At 41.0% G+C, this 19,541-nt stretch overlaps 1 protein-coding gene across 1 annotated transcript; it reads right to left on the reverse strand.

The window, feature by feature from the left end:
- Window positions 1-947: 947 nt before the first annotated feature.
- On the reverse strand, window positions 948-14,318 carry EXOC1L (exocyst complex component 1 like). The gene is made up of 3 exons (XM_073340095.1): window positions 14,198-14,318; window positions 8,481-8,611; window positions 948-1,211 (listed from the first exon to the last, which is right to left on the reverse strand). Exons 1-3 carry the CDS (start codon window positions 14,316-14,318, stop codon window positions 948-950), a joined length of 516 nt encoding a protein of 171 aa, XP_073196196.1.
- Window positions 14,319-19,541: the final 5,223 nt, after the last annotated feature.

Consider the following 19,541-nt stretch of genomic DNA (forward strand, 5'->3'; position numbering starts at 1 on the left):
CCAGTGAGTTGGAGTAAAGTATGTGCGAATTTTAGCTCAAGGTGCAAAGGCTGTTGCATATTCCTCTCCACATTGAGGGAGGGGGCGAGCTTTATGAGCTTACGCTGTACACTTTCCTGTGCAGCGCAGGATGATATAATTTTCAGTTTACACTCCAGAGTGGGTGTGTGCCTGGGGAGTTGGGAGTTGCCTTAGCTGTAGCCTTTCCATTGTTGGTTCACTGCAGGGACTGGACAGAGAGCCTGCATGTAACTGCAGCTGATGTGGCACTACCTGTATGAAAGCTGGTAAAAGTGCAGGCTGGAGGGCTTTGCAGCTTGTCACAGCAATACAGTGTGTGAGGGAGCCCAGGCTTGTGGGTCAGGGGGATCAGTGGTACTCTGGGGAAAACCCGTCACACCCATGTTGGCATCAATGAAGCCAGAATTTTACCCAGTGGCTAAACTCCCATTGACTTCAATACGGCCAGGATTTCAGCTTCTGTATTTATCTAGATATGATCTTTTTAAAAAAATCCAATATTTTAACATATTTAGAAATTGAATTTTGCATTGCTTAACTACACAAACTCCCCCCCACACACACCTTCTTTGAAGACACAAATTAGCTGGCAATATTAATTTTAAAATATTTTTGTCATTAATGTATACTAATTTGGGCCCCTACAAACACTTGTGCATGTGCTAAACTTTACTCACATGAGTAGTCCCATGGAACTCAGTTATTACTATTGTGTTGAAAGCTAAGCAGGTGTGTAAGAGTTTGCAGGATTGGGATCTTACTGAAAGAAACAGTTCATTGTTTATATAAAAATGAGGTTTCTGGTTTTGGCTAATATGTAAAATTAAATAGCAAATACTGCATATCACTTAACTTTTGTATCAGACGATTTGTTGGAATCTGGCACTGGAAGTCAGCTAGTCCCCTTACTGTTATAAAATCCATCTTTATGGCATAGGACACAGGGACAGACACAAAAGGTTGAAAGCGTAGAAGCATATCTTCATAAGAACTAAACAGTCCCCATTGTTGGATGACCAGAGTGAATCATCATTTATGTAGGTTATATCAAAGTTCACAATCTTCAAGTCCTTGTTAAGGTACATGTAATTCAATTTGTTTAACGTTCGAGCAAAGGCATATTTAGATGCACAGCTATGTGCTTCCCAACTGTAGACCTTCTCAAAGTGCATATCAAAATATGGATTATCCTAAAAATGAAGAGAGAATGAAATTACTAGCTTTACAGGAACTAGAACAGCAACATTTATTGTTTTATGCTTAGCCGCCTTGTAATCGTTGTCTCATTGTAATGGATTCATAAAATATTAGCACTGGACTTCAGAAATATTTCCACAATCCATAGACAGTCCTACAGGGGTGGTTCTTTTAAATTTTTACCAAGAATGGCCCTAAAACAGTAGTTCTTAATCAGGTAGAACTCTCGATGTGAGCAGGGGCTTCAGGATTTGGCCAAATGAGCACACTACAACTTACGACAATTATAAGACACAACTTTAAAATGTACAAGGACTGTAGTATTGTCCAAAATGTACTGTATGAAGAGCACTTATCTCCTATTATAAATAAATTCCCCTATCAAATTAAGATTATTGATTGCCTTCTTTGCTTATATTGCAGATCTCTATGTTTACAGGCTCCTCTGCTTGCTTAATGCTAACAATGGCTTTAAAATGAAACCTGTTAAATTAAACTTCGTGAATGTCATTAGCTGTAGTTTATTATGACCATTTATACTAATGTTAATGACTTTATGATTAAATGTTTTTTCATCAGAAATAAGACAAGCCTTGATCATACGCTCTTATGAAAAAAATCTGTGGGAGGAGGTTCTGGAATAGGAAATCTCTGGGAGGATTCCCTCAGGGGATAGCTCCATCACATCATTGTATTATGGGAGTGAAGTTCATTGTAGCCATGCTATGATCAAGTCCTTCTGGCTGACATGGCTGTGGGAGCTCTGGGATGTGAAAAGTTCCAGAGGAAAGATAAATCAGCCCTAAACTGTTACTTTTTTGGCCTAAGCTGCATGGAGCCAGGAGGGGCTGGGAGTGGTTGGACATATCCTCCACCCCCAAGCCTCATTCACCCAGATTTACCATAAACACAGAGAGTGTATAAAGTACTCAAAGTATGGGAAGAGGAATGGGACTGACTCTACCCCCTCGTGGGCATGAGGGGAGAATCATGTTCTTGTACCAGACATGGATGAGCTACAGAGCTTGCATATACGCACCAGATGTGTTCATCATAAAATCCTTTTAGGCTTTGCCAGGTATGGCTGAGATTTGTTTAAATAAGGTATTTTGCACACAGATCTAGTGACTGAACAGTAAAATACAGTTTAGCATTCCATTACATCTCCCCCTTCAAGTTCTACATTCCCACCATTTACAATATATACACTTTCACACTCTTTGATGTTCAGTACGGATCAGTCTGTTAAGTCTCTGAATTGTGCTGGTTTTCTAATTACATGACCTGAACACATAACAATTTGGTCATTAGTTGCAGTGACTGTCTCTGGTCGGTTTGGAATCTGAGTGTTTGTCTTCACGTTCTGCATTGGCCATTTGTAGAGTTTGTTCAGCTCTTTGTTCTTTCTGAGGAACAAACTGTAGATGTTGACAGTTTTTGTTGAACTCTCCACTGTTGGTCTCGATCACATATGATCGTGGCGCTGAATTTTTTCTTTACAACAGCTGGAGTTGTCCATCCCTTTTCTCCATCCAATTTGACGAAACATGGTTGCCAGGTTCTAGATCTGGCAGTTCTCTAACCAAGTGACATCTGTTGTAAAAGTGTTCATAAGCTTTTTTAGCCTTTTTAGTCTATTGGGCTACTTTTTTCATGTTTGGCCACGTTGGAGATAGATCTACTGCTCAAGCTTTGGAAAATAACCTGAGTTGTCTTCCCATCAGGAGTTTTGCTGGACTGTATCCAGTAGCTGCTATTGGTGTTGATCTGTTACTCAGAAGAGCAAGGAATGGATCTTCCTGCTGTAGGATTTTCTTGGCTGTCTGTACAGCTTTCTCAGCATCTCCTTTTGCTTGTGGGTAATGTGGGCTGCTAATAATATGATCAAAATCATATTTCATTCAGAATGACTTACATTCTGCTGCAGTGAATTGTGGTCTGCTGTCTGTCATTAGTTTTTCTGGAATACAGAAGTGATCAAAAGATCATTTCAATTTCTCAGTAACACTATGACACGTTATGTCTTTCAAGTACATTATTTCTATATACCTGGAAAAACAGTCCACTATGACCAGATAATGATGTCCTCTGAATTTGCATAAATCGGCAGCTAGTCTCTTCCAAGGTCTCTTTGGTAGGTATGTTTGTATACTGTATGGTTCAACATTGTCTTCTAAGTTGATTTGTACTGGATCTCCTTTCAAAAGTCCCCTATCATCATCTCTACCATCAGTTTCTTCCAATTTCTTTCACTAGCCCATAATTGTTGCCATATTGCAGCTGAGAAGGTTGTTGGTCTTTGATCCTAGGCACTCTGAACAATTGGAAAAAGGCAAATATAGTTCCCATCTTTAAAAAAGGGAAGAAGGAGAATCCAGGGAACTACAGACTGGTCAGCCTCACATCAGTCCCTGGAAAAATCATGGAGCGGGTCATCAAATAATCCATTTTGAAGCACTTGGAGGAGAGGAAGGTGATCAGGAACAGTCAACATGGATTCACCAAGGGCAAGTCATGCCTGACCAACCTGATTGCCTTCTGTGATGAGATAACTGGCTCTGTGGATATGGGGAAAGCGGTGGATGTGATATACCTTGACTTTAGCAAAGCTTTTGATACTGTCTCCCACAGTATTCTTGCCAGCAAGTTAAAGAAGTATGGATTGGATGAATGGACTATAAGGTAGATAGAAAGCTGGCAAGATCATCGGGCTCGACAGGTAGTGATCAATGGCTCGATGTCTAGTTGGCAGCTGGTATCAAGCAGAGTACCCCAAGGGTCAGTCCTGGGGCCGGTTTTGTTCAATATCTTTATAATGATCTGGAGGATGGCATGGATTGCACCCTCAGCAAGTTCACAGATGACACTAAGCTGGGGGGGAGAGATAGATATGCTGGAGGGTAGGGATAGGGTCCAGAGTGACCTAGACAAATTGGAGGATTGGGCCAAAAGAAATCTGATGAGGTTCAACAAGGACAAGTGCAGAATCCCATGCACTGCTACAGGCTGGGAACCGACTGGCTAAGCAGCAGTTCTGCAGAAAAGGACCTGGGGATTACAGTGGACAAGAACCTGGATATGAGTCAACAGTGTGCCCTTGTTGCCAAGAAGCCCAGTGGCATATTGGGCTGCATTAGTAGGAGCATTGCCAGCAGATCGAGGGAAGTGATTATTCCTCTCTATTCAGCACTGGTGAGGCTACATCTGCAGTAATGTGTCCAGTTTTGGGCCCCCCACTGCAGAAAGGCTGTGGACAAATTGGAGAGAGTCCAGCAGAGGGCAACAAAAATGAATAGGGGGCACATGACTTACAAGGAGTGGCTGAGGCTGAGAGATTACTGAGAAATTTAGTCTGCAGAAGAGAAGAGTGAGGGGGGATTTGATAGAAGCCTTCAGCTATCTGAAGGGGGGTTCCAAAGAGGATGGAGCTCGGCTGTTCTCAGTGGTGGCAGATGGCAGAACAAGGAACAGTGGTCTCAAGTTTCAGTGCGGGAGGTCTAGGTTGGATATTAGGAAAAACTATTTCACTAGGGGGTAGTGAAGCACTGGAATGGGTTACCTAGGGAGGTAGTGGAATCTCCATCCTTAGGGTTTTAAAGGGCTGGCTTCACAAAGCCCTGGCAGGGATGATTTAGTTGGGGTTGCTCCTGCTTTGAGTAAGGTGTTGGACTAGATGCCCTCCTAAGGTCTCTTCCAACCCTAATCTTCTATGATTCTATGATTTTCTATGAATGCATAGATTTTATCTTTGTAAACTGTTTCTGTGATGAACTGGTCCATGCAGTTCAGAATACCTCCAGGGCTACTCGGAGCTGTGTCTGGTGACTTAAGCTCTGGGAGGGGTTCAAGTGATTGTACATCCCTTCTGAGATGACCATGACATCAGCTCCTGAGTCAGTTTTAAAGTGAATAGTCTTGCCGTGAATATTCAGTTTCACTCTCCAGGCAGGCTCTATGTCATCACAAGTGACAGATTCCAGAAACAATGACTTTTGATTATCTATAATATGAATCAACTCCCTGACTGCTTTGGTGCAGCAAACAGATGCAAAATGTCCGTATATTGTACAATTATTACACCATGTGCCTCGGCTGGACATACATCATCTCTTGGGATATGACTTTTTCCATCCTGTGATGGGGTGTTCACCCCACACTTGCCCTGAAAAAGTTAATGAAGGCTGGGGCATTGGAGATGACAGACAGACAGCAGGTCTGGAAAGGCTATGAATTCCCTGGAAGGTGAGGATCTTAGTGACCTGGCCGGAGGGCTAAGTCATGATGAGGCTGCCATGGTTCCTGGAGTGAGGTGGGTCTGCAGAAGGAGAGGACAATGGGAGAGGCACCACCTGAAGAGAGTGCACCATCTGGCAGAACTAATCCTGAGGATGGCCAGCAGGAGGTGCCACTGTGAGTAGACCCTGTGACACATACCTTGTGCATGTAGGCTGGAATTTATTCTTCTTAGACTGGGAGTTCTCTCTCCTTGCCCACAGCGGTTTTATTATGATGACTTTTAACACTCAAGTGTCTGTTATAGCGTCTAAGCTAGTTTCAGGCTTTTCAAGTTGCTCCTGCCTTTTGTTCTGTTTGACTAATTCTGACTGTTTTGCTATCTGTCTAGCTGTGGCTAGGATTAAATTTCTCAGCAATTGTAGCTGCTGTGGCAGGTTTTTATCTGTTAACCCAATTACCAGTCTGTCTCTGATTTCATTTTCATGTCTTGCCTTCCCTAAAATCAGTTTTCAGCCAATGTACACAGAGCTCTTATAAAACATTCAACGTTTTCCCCTGGTTCTTGAATTCCCTGGTGAAAACATGCTCTTTCATAAACCACATTTCTATGAGGTATAGAGTATGCATCAAACATAGGCAGAACCCTTTCATAGTTATCTTTATGACTATTTTTAGTAAAGTCAAAGGACTTAAAGATATGCTCTGCTTGCTTCCCCATAGCATAAATTAAAGACAATAGCTGTATATCTCCAGTTTCTTTGTTCAGCTTGGTTGCCATGCAAAATCTTGCAAAATATTATTTCCAGTCTGTCCACTCTGAAGGTTTGTCGAAGCTGAAGTTCTCTGGGGCATTGAAGAGTGTCATGTTGATGAGATCCTGCAACCTTTGTTGCTTTGTTTCTTCTGTTTGCAACCTGTGTTGCCTTTTTCCTTCTGTTTCTATTCTTAGTTTACTCCTGATACCATGTCATGTTGTTCTGTATCAGATATGGACTGGCTATAGAGCTTGCCTTTAAACACAAGATATATTCATCATAAGATCCTTTAATGCTCTGCCAGGTATGGCTGAGGTTTTTTTAAACGAAGTACTGTATTTCACACACAGAGCCATCTAGTGGCTGAACAGTAAAATACAATTTAGCATTCCATTGAAGGGAAATAGGTGTGAAGAGGGACAATCTTTTTGGATTCCACTGAATGCATCCGATGAAGTGAGCTGTAGCTAACAAAAGCTTATGCTCAAATAAATTGGTTAGTCTCTAAGGTGCCACAAGTACTCCTTTTCTTTTTGCGAATACAGACTAACACGGCTGCTACTCTGAAACCAATCTTTTTGGGGTGAATGATTCAGACCAAGGTTTGTTTTTCTTGGAAGAAAATTGCACTGAGTTTTCTTTGAGAACTCTGGATGAAATCATTTTTATGTAGAATTTATTCCTGTATTTCTACTTGGATTATATTCATTTGGCTGAATGCCTTTTAAAATCTTGTATTGTAAATGCAATAAGGTATTTTCCTCAATGCACCTTCATCTTCCGTAAAATTTAATTTAATTCTATCTCTGGGGTTGTTCTTATGTCTGTTTTTAGTGTCAATTTTTCCCCTTCCATAGTTACACTTGAATTACTACTCTGACTTGAATCTGTTAGCCGCAGGTCCAGTGATTAGGGTACTAGGTTAGGACTTTGAAATTAAACCTGGGTCTCCCTAGTCTGCCACACACTTTGTGTGTGACCTTGGGCAAGTCACTTAGCTTCTCTGTGCCTCAGTTCTGTATCTTAAAATGGAGATAATAGTACTTCCCCAACTTACTGGGGTGTTGTGAGGATAAATACATTAAAAGATTGGCAGGTGCTCAGATTAGTAATGAGGGCCGTATAAGTAACAAAGATATATAAATCGTGCTTACTTTACTCATGAAAAACATTCAGAGGAACCAAGTAATGTGAACAAGATTTGGTCCCAAATATTTCAAGATTGCTGTTCATGGGAATGCAGTTGCTAGCTCCATGTTTTTGGATCCACCTCTTTTTCATTATATTTGTGGGGGTTTTCATGGGAAAGCTCCAGTGTAATAAAATAGTGTATGGTCACTACATCTATTTAAAAAGAGTACATCACTAAAAGGTAAGTGTCTTAGGCCTTGTCTAGATGCACATGGACTTAATCTTTTAAAACTGATTTAGTTAAACCAGTGTGTTTGTATATAAACACTATTTTAGTTTTTTAATTTTTAAAAAGCAAGATTAAATCAACAGATTTGTTAGTTAAAGGTCCATGTTCCCACTCCATATCTATAGGTGCAGGCTCCCTTCTGTGCACATACATTTGTGCCACTTATTCCTCCACTCTGCAACACTTGGGAATGTTCAGGGACTAGGCATGGTCTGGGGATTCCCTGGCAGCACAGCAGTAGGCTGATGCTCTTGCATCCTGAAGAGCTGCTGAGGACCATGTGTACCTCAGAATTTGTGAGCTAAGGGGGCAGAATCCCCAGGTGCTGCTTCCACTGATAGGAATAATTTTGTTCCCACATTCTGCAGAATTTATATAAAGTTCTGCAACTTGAAACTCTGGAATTTTCCTCATCTTTACTCAGGAAATTCCAAGTTCAAATATCCTGCCCTCAGTTATACGTAAGCAACTCAACGGAAGACATTGAGTTAAATTTTCCTTTTAGTTACACCAATGTTAATCTACTGAATTACTCCAGATTTACACTGGTGGAGTTGAAGTCAAAAAGTGACTTGGATAATCTCTATTACTGCAATGACATACAAGCAAGAAATAGGCCATCTTGACTCTCATATCTAAGGTGAGTTTACAGAACTGCCAAAAAAAATATTGTAAGCACAGCAAATGTGATCTGGAGTCTCTGGCAAATGATAAATCTGTATCCCCATTATGCCATCTTTTTTTTTACAGAATCTCTTTTCTTAGTAGAATTGCACCTCATCTGTTATGTCACAAATTGTAACATAAATGCATTGTGTTAATAGAAACTTACAATAAAATACAGCACTTACAGTGTCTGCTTCTTTTCCATCAATCATCTCCAGATCTTTCAAAAACCACTTTTCAGCCATTTCATATTTCTCATCCAGATCTATTCTGAAGTGTTTCACCATAGATATTTCTACTTCTCCATCTTTAGTCACTGCAAGACAAAAAAATAGTTTACACAAACAGATAATTGCTTTCCAAAATATCTGAAAATGAAATAGTTCATCAAGCTGCATTTTAAACAATAGTTTAAAAACTAGAGCTATATGAAACTTGATGGGTTTGTTTGCACAGCGAGCAGAATTTAGCCCAATGTTTGCAGCCTATAAAGTCTATTTGCTTTTAATAGATTATTTTTTTTAACCCTAACCCATCCTGTAAAGGCGAATCTTGTTTGTGGGAAAGCTTTGTTGTTGGGTTTACTAAAGAATACATGCATTAAGGCCCTGATCCTGCCTTTAGATCTGTGCAAGTAGACGCCCATGGGTCTGGAATCCTAGTTATTTCATTTTGCACCATGCACATGCAAGGGTCCACTGAGTTGTTGGACTGTGACCAAAATCAGTTCTGAGTCTGCGCATTTACATTAATGTTTGTATACTTCCCGTGAATGGAAGATCTGTGTTTTCCTATAAAATATTAATATAATACATAACAAAAATAACATGTAGTATTTAAGAAACACTACTTGAAGTTCCAACTTATCTGTGGTTATCTCTAGGTTTCATAGATTCATAGATATTTAGGTCAGAAGGGACCATTATGATCATCTAGTCTGACCTCCTGCACAATGCAGGCCACAGAATTTCACCCACCACTTTCTTTCATGGAAGTTACCATTTTCCTGCTAATGGGGAGCAAGTGGAAGAAGAATAGAAAAACTCTTCATAATCCTCATCAATATTAGTTAATTGCATTAAGCATGGAAAAGGAGATCAGTATTATGGAATATACATGCTAATTAGTGGGGAAAGCACTGGAATTTGAACACCTATATTAGGTAGGTTTATTTTATTTTCTCTTTTTTAATTGTCAGCTGGTGTCTATGGCTTCACACAGAGATTTGTAACTCTTGCACCCTCCTGAGAAGTGGTACACCTCTGACCTAACAGCCTGCTTCTTCAGCCTAGTACTCCTAAACCATTCTTCCCCTGCGACTGCAGCCTGACCTCATCACTGGACATCATCACATACCCTCTGGGAGAGTGGTCTGGTCCGAGAGTAGAGGGCTGTAGAAAAAGGGTGAAGATCAGGTACCAGAGGCACAGCATACTTCAGGGGCACAGTATGTTTTTTAAATGGAATTCCTAGACATCACCTAGCAATAACTTCTTATCTAAATTTCTTTTGCCTTGCCTTGTTAGCAAGAAATTGGTAGTCCTTATGGACGAAGTTTTACCCTTTTTGTCAATCATTTTACTGTACTTTAAAAAAATAATAGAAACAGATTTAAAAAAAACAAAAAACACGTGTAGGGCCTGATCTTGCAAACCCTAGCTGAGGCACATAACTCCATTTACACAAGAGGGATTACTCCTATAACAATTACTTCCATGCGCAAGGGTTTACTGGGTCAAGCCCATATTTCATCCTGAAATACAGAGGCAAACAAACCCAAAACAACAAATACACTGGATACAGATTTTCCAGCAAATGCACAGTAAAAACTGTGTAGCTTGCTTTTTTTTTCTTCCTGGTCCTGTCTGTTGGGAAACCCAACTAATTAGTGCTTCTTCTAGTGCTAGGCTCAAGACTCCATCTAGGAGTTGAAATCGTATGACGTCTGAGAAGAACGTGTGTTAAGAAACAGTCCTAGAAATAGTGAAGTCCTAGCTCATCTAAAATATGTCCTCACTTCTTTGGTAGTTTAGGTTATCCAAGTTCCTATTCCTCATACTCCCTTGACAAAAATTGTATAACATCAGCATTTCTCAGATTTCCCATTTAATTTAGGTTTGAAATTTCTTCTTGGGGGAGAGGAGAGACATTATAGTGCCTTGGATTGTTTAAATTGTTCCCTGGGGTGTTTTATAGAAGAAAAATAAATGCAGTTTGGGGATGCTTGTATTTTCCAATGGACTATATTAAGATGTCATTGCAATCCCTCCTAACCACATCAAAACACAATTGCTAAAATTGGCTAGACATCTCTGCATTTCAGTTTTGCCACCAATTGGGTTGATTAGTGATTCAATGTAGGGGAGTACTAATGGGCAGTAATTTTCTCATTCCAGACTTTTACCATTTGCCCCTATGAAAGTGAAGAGAGACAATATTGGGAATATGGCATGGAAATAGCAGCATTTATCTACCCACATTGTGGTTTTATTGTAGTATAGCTTTAAATGGGACAGGCTCTAAAGGATTCTGTTTGCATCTATGCAAATATTGGTTATTTACAATATTTTCTCTTTCTTACAAGCTATTGACAGGCATAATACAAGTTAACCAGTAAGAATAAATTGAGACTACATTGCAAGGATAAGATTTTAGTTAGACTGTTGTGACCTTACACTAATTATGCTGCTAGAATATATACTTGCCACTTGTGAAGAATTAGGAAACATTTGGCTGTATTTAAATTATATTAAAACAGTAACAATTTTGTTTTAAAGGTTTCATGCCTGATATTTGTACATCTTCTAAATGCACAAAAATACCAACCTGTTTTCAGGGTTCACAGAATTTGTTAAAATAGAAAACTCAGTCAAAAGTAAAGCAAGTTTGGGCTCCTTTCCTCCTAATCCCTTATTGATACTGCACAAAGCTGTCACCCATTCTGACGTTATCTGATATAACTGGTAGACTCTATTCAAGAAACTTCCAGGATTAGAAAGGGCTATTTAGGTCAGGATTAAGGACTATATCCTGCAAGGTGCTGAGCAACTTGAACTGCCAGTGACTGCAGTAGGAATTGGAGGATGCTCACCAGCTTTCAGGATCAGATTTAATCTGTGCCCACCGCTTACCCAACTATGCTAGAGTGGGGTTTTTTCCTCTCTCACACACCACACTCACACACATGCACACACACACTCACTCTCCATTCTTAATTTTCAGTATATTTTCCACTATGTCTGCAGAGATTCTCCATTAGATTAATTTGTTTAGATGATTTCTTCACTGGTTTGTTCTTTCTATTCTGTGGAAACAACACTCAAATATTTCAGAAGGTACTTTTGCTCCCTTTTCCCTTTGAATGTTCTATAACAGAACTTTAGTCTGATTTTAAAACAAATATTTTTATATTTGTCATCGTTGCACAAACTATCAACCTTCACAAAAATTCCTGAAGTCCATATGTAGCACATGGTTTGAACCTCAAGGACAAAAAGGGACTGGAAAGTAATGTTCACTTCTACCTACTAATCATAATATTTATAAATTCCCTAATTTTGAACAGCTTTCAGGGGTATAAAAACAATACAACTTCATGGATTTCTAAACGTATTTTACTAGATGATATTTGTCAATGCCTATTTAATAAAGTTATATAGCAGACACATCTGAAATGATTTTTTTGGTAAATATTCAAGTAATAAGGTTGTGCCACCCTGAACGATCTTACTTTATTATAGTAATAAACATTCACAATCCCTTATCTTAAACTAAGATGTACTTCAGGCAGTGAATAACAAGAAACTATACTTCAACACATTGAGGGGATGGGGACTGCAAACACTTAAAAAAAGACAAAGAGAACAAATGTTTACTGAAAAATGTTATGGTTATTATAAAAATGCAATTCGCATAAAATAGCATCAGTCTTTTAAAGGCAAATTAGCTACACAAAATATGCTTGCAAATTGTGAATAGTTTTCTAACATTTTGTATTGACGATCTCGTTTCTTTGTGTATTATAAACAGCTATGTATCTGGTGCCTGTCAGAACTGTTCTGAAGTAGGAGGAAATGCATGCTCTTTTCCAACCCTATTTTCAAAATCCTAAATATGTTGCCTACAACTTTTCAAAAGTTCTGGGATTCTCAGCAATGCAGTAGGTTTCATGCTGTAGACAAGGAAATGCCCCGAACTAGATACAAATGAGAAACACAGAGACACTTAAGACATGGTTAATGGTTTCAGGCTCCTCTTGCTTTATGTATGTCCACATTTGAAGACCGCAAAGGAACTGCTTGATTGAGACTGACAGCAGAGACAGCAATCTGGCAACATACTCGCCTGTCCCAAAAGATTCCAACCCATTTAATGCCATTAACTACAGCGACAGAAAGTGTTGCAGTTTAGTTGCTCGCCACTTATTTCAAATACAATCTCGCATTATAGGCTCCGCTACCTTTTATTCAGGCAACATTCCCATTGAAGTCAATGGGAGTTATGCCCGCATTTGATCGTGCGGGATCAAAAAGCCCTATATCATAGAACCAAATTCTTCCCTGATTTGCCCTTTTCTTGTTCAAACCATTGGTTTCGGTGGGGATGCCCTGCTATAACGAGGGTCAAATTTTACTCTCTCCCTCTTCTCCCCGCTCTGTGAACAGTTTATACCCAATCTCAGCGATGCACTTGGAAAATGCACGTGGCTAAGGGGCTATCCAGTTACTGTTTTACACTGTCACTCGCTTTATTACCACACTTACTAAATACAACAGCATGACAGTGTGCTTATAGGCTATTCCTAAACATCCTCATGTGGAAATCTCGGCTCTTTCTTACTGTGCAATTATAATCTGATGCACATGCTGTGTGAATTCATGAAAGTGACGCTTTAAATCTTCCATTTAACAAAGGAAGATCCTCCAGACAATGGACAGCGGCGCAGACACGATCGTCAAATGTGGGCTAGATTCGTGTCAACAGCCATACATAAAGGATCGAGGCCCCAGACACCCGTCTCCTCGGGTTTAAGGTTAAGAGTCTGGCACGCAGCGGAGCAAAGGTAGCTGTCAGCTACACTGCAGCAAGAAGAGAGCCACACACAAGGTCTCGTGCAGGAGGCTTCTGTGCCATCTTCTTTACTTGTGTCTACACTTGGTTTAATATCAAAACTATTTTTCGTTCCATCTTAGCCCCTGAGACACACAGCCCTGGGGAAGTGCGCCGCTTTTGTTTCAATTACACTAGGCCAAAAGGCTAAGCTGAACGCAGGATCATTCGTTAAAAACCTTTCTGAGAGGCACCGGCGGGCCCCCCCCCCCCGGGAAGGGGGGACAGAGCCTGCATTAAAGCCCTTTGAATACAACTGCAAAATAACAGGTTTCAGAGTAACAGCCGTGTTAGTCTGTATTCGCAAAAAGAAAAGGAGGACTTGTGGCACCTTAGAGACTCACCAATTTATGTGAGCATAAGCTTTGGTGAGCTACAGCTCACTTCATCGGATGCATTATAACTCTTCATCAGACTAGTACCCATGCACATTCCACACGCAAGTAGCCCAGGATCCGCGAAACGGGAAGGTGCAAGGTCAGGTGCCAGGCCAGCGCGCTGTGGGAAGACTCCCCTGAGTCACAAAACTAGGGCAAACATTCCCCTCCAGCGCCTGGCACCGTTGCCGTTAATGTAAGAGCCCGATGTGCAATGCAGATGTTGGAATGCGCCTAGTGACCAACGCAAATCAGAGCCCGAGCGGGGCCAGCAGCGGGACCCAGCATCGCTCTCAGGCTCGCTAGAAGCCCGCAGCCCGGACGCGCGTGGGCTAGGGCGAGCCCGCCGCTTGCTCGCAGAGCCCGGGGCTCCTTCCTAGAGACGGGTACACCTGCCCCCGCCGCCCCTGCCTTACCTGCGGCACAGAGGTAAAACCTGTCGTGGGCGGAGCACTCGATCTCTATGAACTCCCGCAGGCTCTGCCCCAGGGGGTAAAACAGCTTCTTTTGCAAGTCCTCCTTCACCAGCGAGGACATGTCCTTCGCGGCAGGCGAGGCTGATGGTCTCTCTCAAGGGTCCCTTGCTGCCCCGTTTCGCGGCTCCCGAGCAGGTGCCCGGGGGTCTCGGTCTCTGCAGACACCCCGATCAGGCCTCAGACAAACCTCCAACTTCCCAGCCTCCTGACACGAGCAGCCGCCTGCCGCCACTCTTCAGCGCCCAGCACTGACTTTCTGAGGCTTGTCCGGAGTGTGTGTGAGTGCGGGGGGGGCATATTCGTGCATATGGGTGTTGCAGACGTATATAGCCCCCGGGCTGTTACCCTGCACAGGCATTTTTAATATCAAACCTTCAATAAAGCCCCACGACCTCGGTTTGATTCCATTATATATCCATCAGTTAACCGCTGGCTGGAGGTATCGATTGTGATCATCTTCCATTAAGAATATTACCGCTGGCAAGAGGAAAGGCAGAAGCAGGGCTATCTACCCACCCTTCCGCTCCTACAGCAGCGCGGCTGCTGAACACTTCATTTTCCCCACAGGTCCGTGTGCATTGCTTCAGCGCAAAGTGCCAGCCAGCTCTTGGCTCCAGCCCAAAACGTAGCTTCAGCATTAGCCCAAGTCCAGATTTTCACCAGGGTGAATCTAGCCTATTGGTTGGAAATCTGATCTTCCAAACTGACCCCTTCCTTATCACACAAGGTGTTTGCAGCAATCACTGCTGTGGCTTGTGAGACATCTTTTCAAGTTCTCACACCCATCTCCTCCTAGGATGAACATTCCCTTCCCTTGTCTTCAAAATTAAATCAGATCTCATGTCCAACTAAAGGTGTGACACATCTGTCATTATCAACCTCTGTTTGCAGGGGTTATAAACGTCTTTGTAGGCTAATTTCAGCTGAAAGGTGTCATGGATTTTTAAGAGCAATTTGAATAGATGGTTTTGCTCCGATGTGATGCTTTTCTGATCTAGCAATGAAAAAAAAATCTACTTTTTAACGAACTAACGGCTCTGCTGACCCATCAGTAATATGCACGTGTGAAACTCTCATTTAATGGTACAACTTATATGAAGCTGTCCAGTCATTACTTTTGCACAGCATGGTAAGTGGCATGCAGAAACTTGTCGCTGGGAAGACACTACAAAGTCTTTTTTATTTGGAAGCAGAGAGTTTTACTTGAGATTTACAAAGCTCTGAAGGCATATTGTAAACTGATCAGGTCTGCCCTATCCTGTTGACCTTGAGAACAGCGGGAGTCGGGGGGGACAACTGAACAAACTAAAAGGTAGGCCATTACAATCAAACAAAAGCTATAGTTCTTTATACAGCCATGGCAACCTGTACAATGAACCTTCTTCAGGAGGCTATCAAGTCAAATAGTTAACAAGACCTTTTAAAGAGATTGGACAGTTTTATGATCAGTAATAATATCTGCCATTATGGGATAGTTATACCTCATGCTTCTATAAACTGATTACCTGCTTGAGCTGGGAAAGAATCTGCCTGTCCTCATGTAACACTATTCAGGATTGGCCAGATGCAGTTTTGGGGAAAAGAGGAAGCCATTCTCTGAAGTGTTAAATACCCTGTTGGAAGCAGAATACATGACAGGTATGGCTATGCTTATGAGCTATGGTTAACTGTGCTTGTCACCCAGCAGATGTTTCCATAAGATTCCTCAGCAGTACAGTATCCCTTAATTTCAAAACCTGCAATAGACTGTTCCAACCTTTGATTTTCTCCCATTCTTAGATGCCTTTAGCAGCTGGCTGTTGCAATTATTTCTATTTTCATATCACATCCATCAACATGGTATTTAAGCACTTCATTTATTTTTCATTTCTTGTATTCTCACCCGAATCACTACTTACAGCCAATTTCTATCTCACTGCCTTAGTAGATACTTTCCTTACAAAGGACCCCCCCACACACACTTCTTCCCTGTACATGGATTGTACCTATGTATGTTAATTTAATATTTTTCAACTTTGAAAACTCAATGGCAACATTTTCATTCACTTCTTTTCTTAAATGAAGTCCACTCTTTAGCTGCCATATTTCTGGATCACATTTAAACTTTTAACTTGCCAAGTGACTGTCCTCTTTCACTGTCTGGATCATGTTGGTGCTGCTTCTTGTCAACACATCTTTGTTGCCTGGTGGGAGATGCTTAGCTCTTCTTCCCTGTGCACTGAGGCTTTAATTTTAGTTTGTAAAATAATGTTGATTGCAACAGCTTCTCTCTTCTGCAGGGATTGTTGTGTTTCTAATGTCACTAACTGTTGCAAGGAAAAATGATACCAGAGTATGATCTCAATTAGTATGATACAAATCTGTAGTAACTCCACTGATTTTTGCCTCTGGCCTATGGACTCCTGCAATGAGGATCGTGCAGGTGAGTTATGAATCTGAAGAATATTTTTTCAAAAATAGTTTTGTTTTCGTTACTAATATTCTGTAGCATCATTGATAAAGTTGGTGGTTCACTGACATGAAATAAGATGTGGTTACTGACTTATAGGCTTTTACATTCTCAGAGCCTAATTCTGCTCTTGCTTCCTCTGGTGTAAATTGGGAGTAACTCCAATGAAGTTATGCTAGTGTAAAACTAGTGTGCTTTAACAATAAACTGCCTAAGTATGGGGTAAGAAGAAAGGATACTACAAACAACCAAAACATTTGCATTGTTTAGGTTTGATCTGCATTTTGTTTGTTCCACATTTTTGAAAATATATTTGAGAGTCTTAAGTCTACAGATATATTTCTGCGATGTCAGGAATAAGGTCCAGCAGCTGCACCTGCTCAGTCTTCTGATGCCCTAACAAGCTGGGCCATATTAGCTAGGCTGGCTGACAGACTGCCCCTCCTGATTGGCTGAGGAAGCTAGCAGGCCTGTTCTTAAACCCTGCAGTAGCTTGCTGGTTGTTCAATGTACCTGCTGTGGAATCTCTGTTTCCTGGTGCTTGCCTTGCTTCTGCCTTGTACCTAGCATTGACCCTGACCTCCACCTGGCCTTGTTCTAGTCCTCCTGTTCCAGCCTCAGAACTAGCCCTGCTCCTGTCCTCCCGGACTCCAGATAATCTGGTTCTGATCTTTTGTTCTGATTCCTGGTTGCTCTGACTCTGCTTTGACCCTTGGCTCTGGCATTTGGAGTCTCACTCTGGGTCTGACCCTGCTCTGACCACTAGGCCGTATCACGCATGACCTGGTCTCCTGATATGCGACTGATTTGAAACATTAAACTCGATTAATTTTGAAAAAAACAATTCTTACACCCAGATCCTCGGTTACAGCTGAGGAAAGCACAGCATAGTTTAGGAGGCGTGCGAAGGTGGTGGCTTTTTATGCCACCCTGATCCTAGGCCAGACCCTGACATAACTTAGAAATGCCTATGGCTGGTATGAGCAATTGGGGATAAGCAAGGCATAAGGGTGCTCAGTTCTTTGGCCATAACTCCTCTGCTGGGATGGGTTGGTGTAAGAGAGCCATGAATACTTGATCTTGATTATCTGAGGATGCCCCTACACTGGAATAATCCTCATGTGATTGGTATGCCAGTTCTATGCCCAAACTCTGCCAGGTTAATGCTTAGACTGTAACCTCCTCTTTGTAACGGAGTCTATGTCTTTCTATGTATTTACACAGAATTAACACAAAGTGGCTCCTGCCATAATGTGAACACTATGAGATTATGATATAATAATAATAATTAATAACTTACAATTGAAAATCCCTTAGCTATGTTGCTTTCAGAAATAATTGCACTGACTTGACCTGACTTCAGTGGAGTTACTTTATTCTCACCACTGTTAGAAGGGACTCAAGTCCACTTATTTCACTGGCAGTCTTTTCTGCATAAAGACTGCAGAAGGTCTGGATAGTAAGATTAATAAACACATTGCTTTTGTTTCAAAATATTAAAAGGCCTTAGCTTAAAAAAAATCTGTGTTTTAGTTTAGATCTTGTCAAGAGTTTCAAAAATGTTCGACGCTATACAAATAATGAAGCTGTTTATAGATTTTTTTAAAAATGCTTTGAGATGACAATTTACACAGTTTTGTTCTCAGCCAGGCGGAATTTCAAATATCTGAGATATTAATTAAGCCATCAGATATGGGGCTTGCAAATGCATAATAAATATGCAATATTGCACAGTGAGATTTTGTCAATACACTTTCTTGCATACTGACAAAATTATTCTAACAGATTTGCATGGTGAAACTTTACACTGATTGTCTGTTCTCTTTGCATGCACAGAACTCCCCTAGCATATAGGCCAAACAGAATATCAGTCACAATCCACTGTGTGGATTCCTCAAGAGCCCTTAGATAGGCTGTTTACATGCTCACTGCGTGGACCAGGGCGATACTTTCTTTCCCATAACTTCAGGGAAAGTTTAAAAAATAATTGGCTCTGCAGATGTACCTATTATCCCTTTTCTGGCTGTTCCCATGTTTTGGATTGGACTTTTTTTAAATCTGCAAATTCAGAGGTATTGTAGAGTGCAACTGTGATGTGGAAAAACAGCTTGCAATCTTCCCACTCTTACTGCCCAGCCTTTGTATCCATCTATCTGTCAAGGACTTGTTGAAGCTTCTGCTGCCTCAGACTTCAGTTCATCACCATCAGTATTTATAGTGTCATGATGAGAGGTTTCAGTGGTTCATAGTCAGTGTCAGAGTCCTCATTAAGAAACTATACAGTACATGGTGCACACTCCGTGCCATGTGCCTGCAATATTTCTGTGACACTTTTTTAAACCATGGGCTTATAGGTACAAACTACCTTTTAAAAACATGTATGGCTCTTTCAAAAAAAGCTTCAAATATATATAAAATCTTCATTTATTTATTACACCCAGGTTCACTGCCAAGGCATTCATGGTGCTGAACAGTTAAAATACAACTCCATAAAAACAAAATAATTAAATATTAAAAAGCAATCTGAACAGCTCTATTATTAGAGCCGTGCTAAACTCATAAGCTTCTGGAAGGAGGCACAGCAAACTTCCTTTTAGTTTCAGATTGCCTGGATTTGTGCCCTCTCTATTTCACTTTCAGTTTTCAGGTAGAATGAAAACCATTGTGGCTGTGGCTGACTTGTTCCTTTAAGCTTCACTTGAGCAAAACTCAATGAAAATTTGAAAAAAATTCTTGGTTTTGGGTCAAAGCCACACATTTCTCATGGGCCCCTTTAGGGAGCAACAGAGCTAAGCATATAATACGGATTTCCAGCACTATCCTTCCTCCCCTGGC

This window comes from Lepidochelys kempii, chromosome 4, assembly GCF_965140265.1.
Source record: "Lepidochelys kempii isolate rLepKem1 chromosome 4, rLepKem1.hap2, whole genome shotgun sequence".
NCBI lineage: Eukaryota > Metazoa > Chordata > Testudines > Cheloniidae > Lepidochelys > Lepidochelys kempii.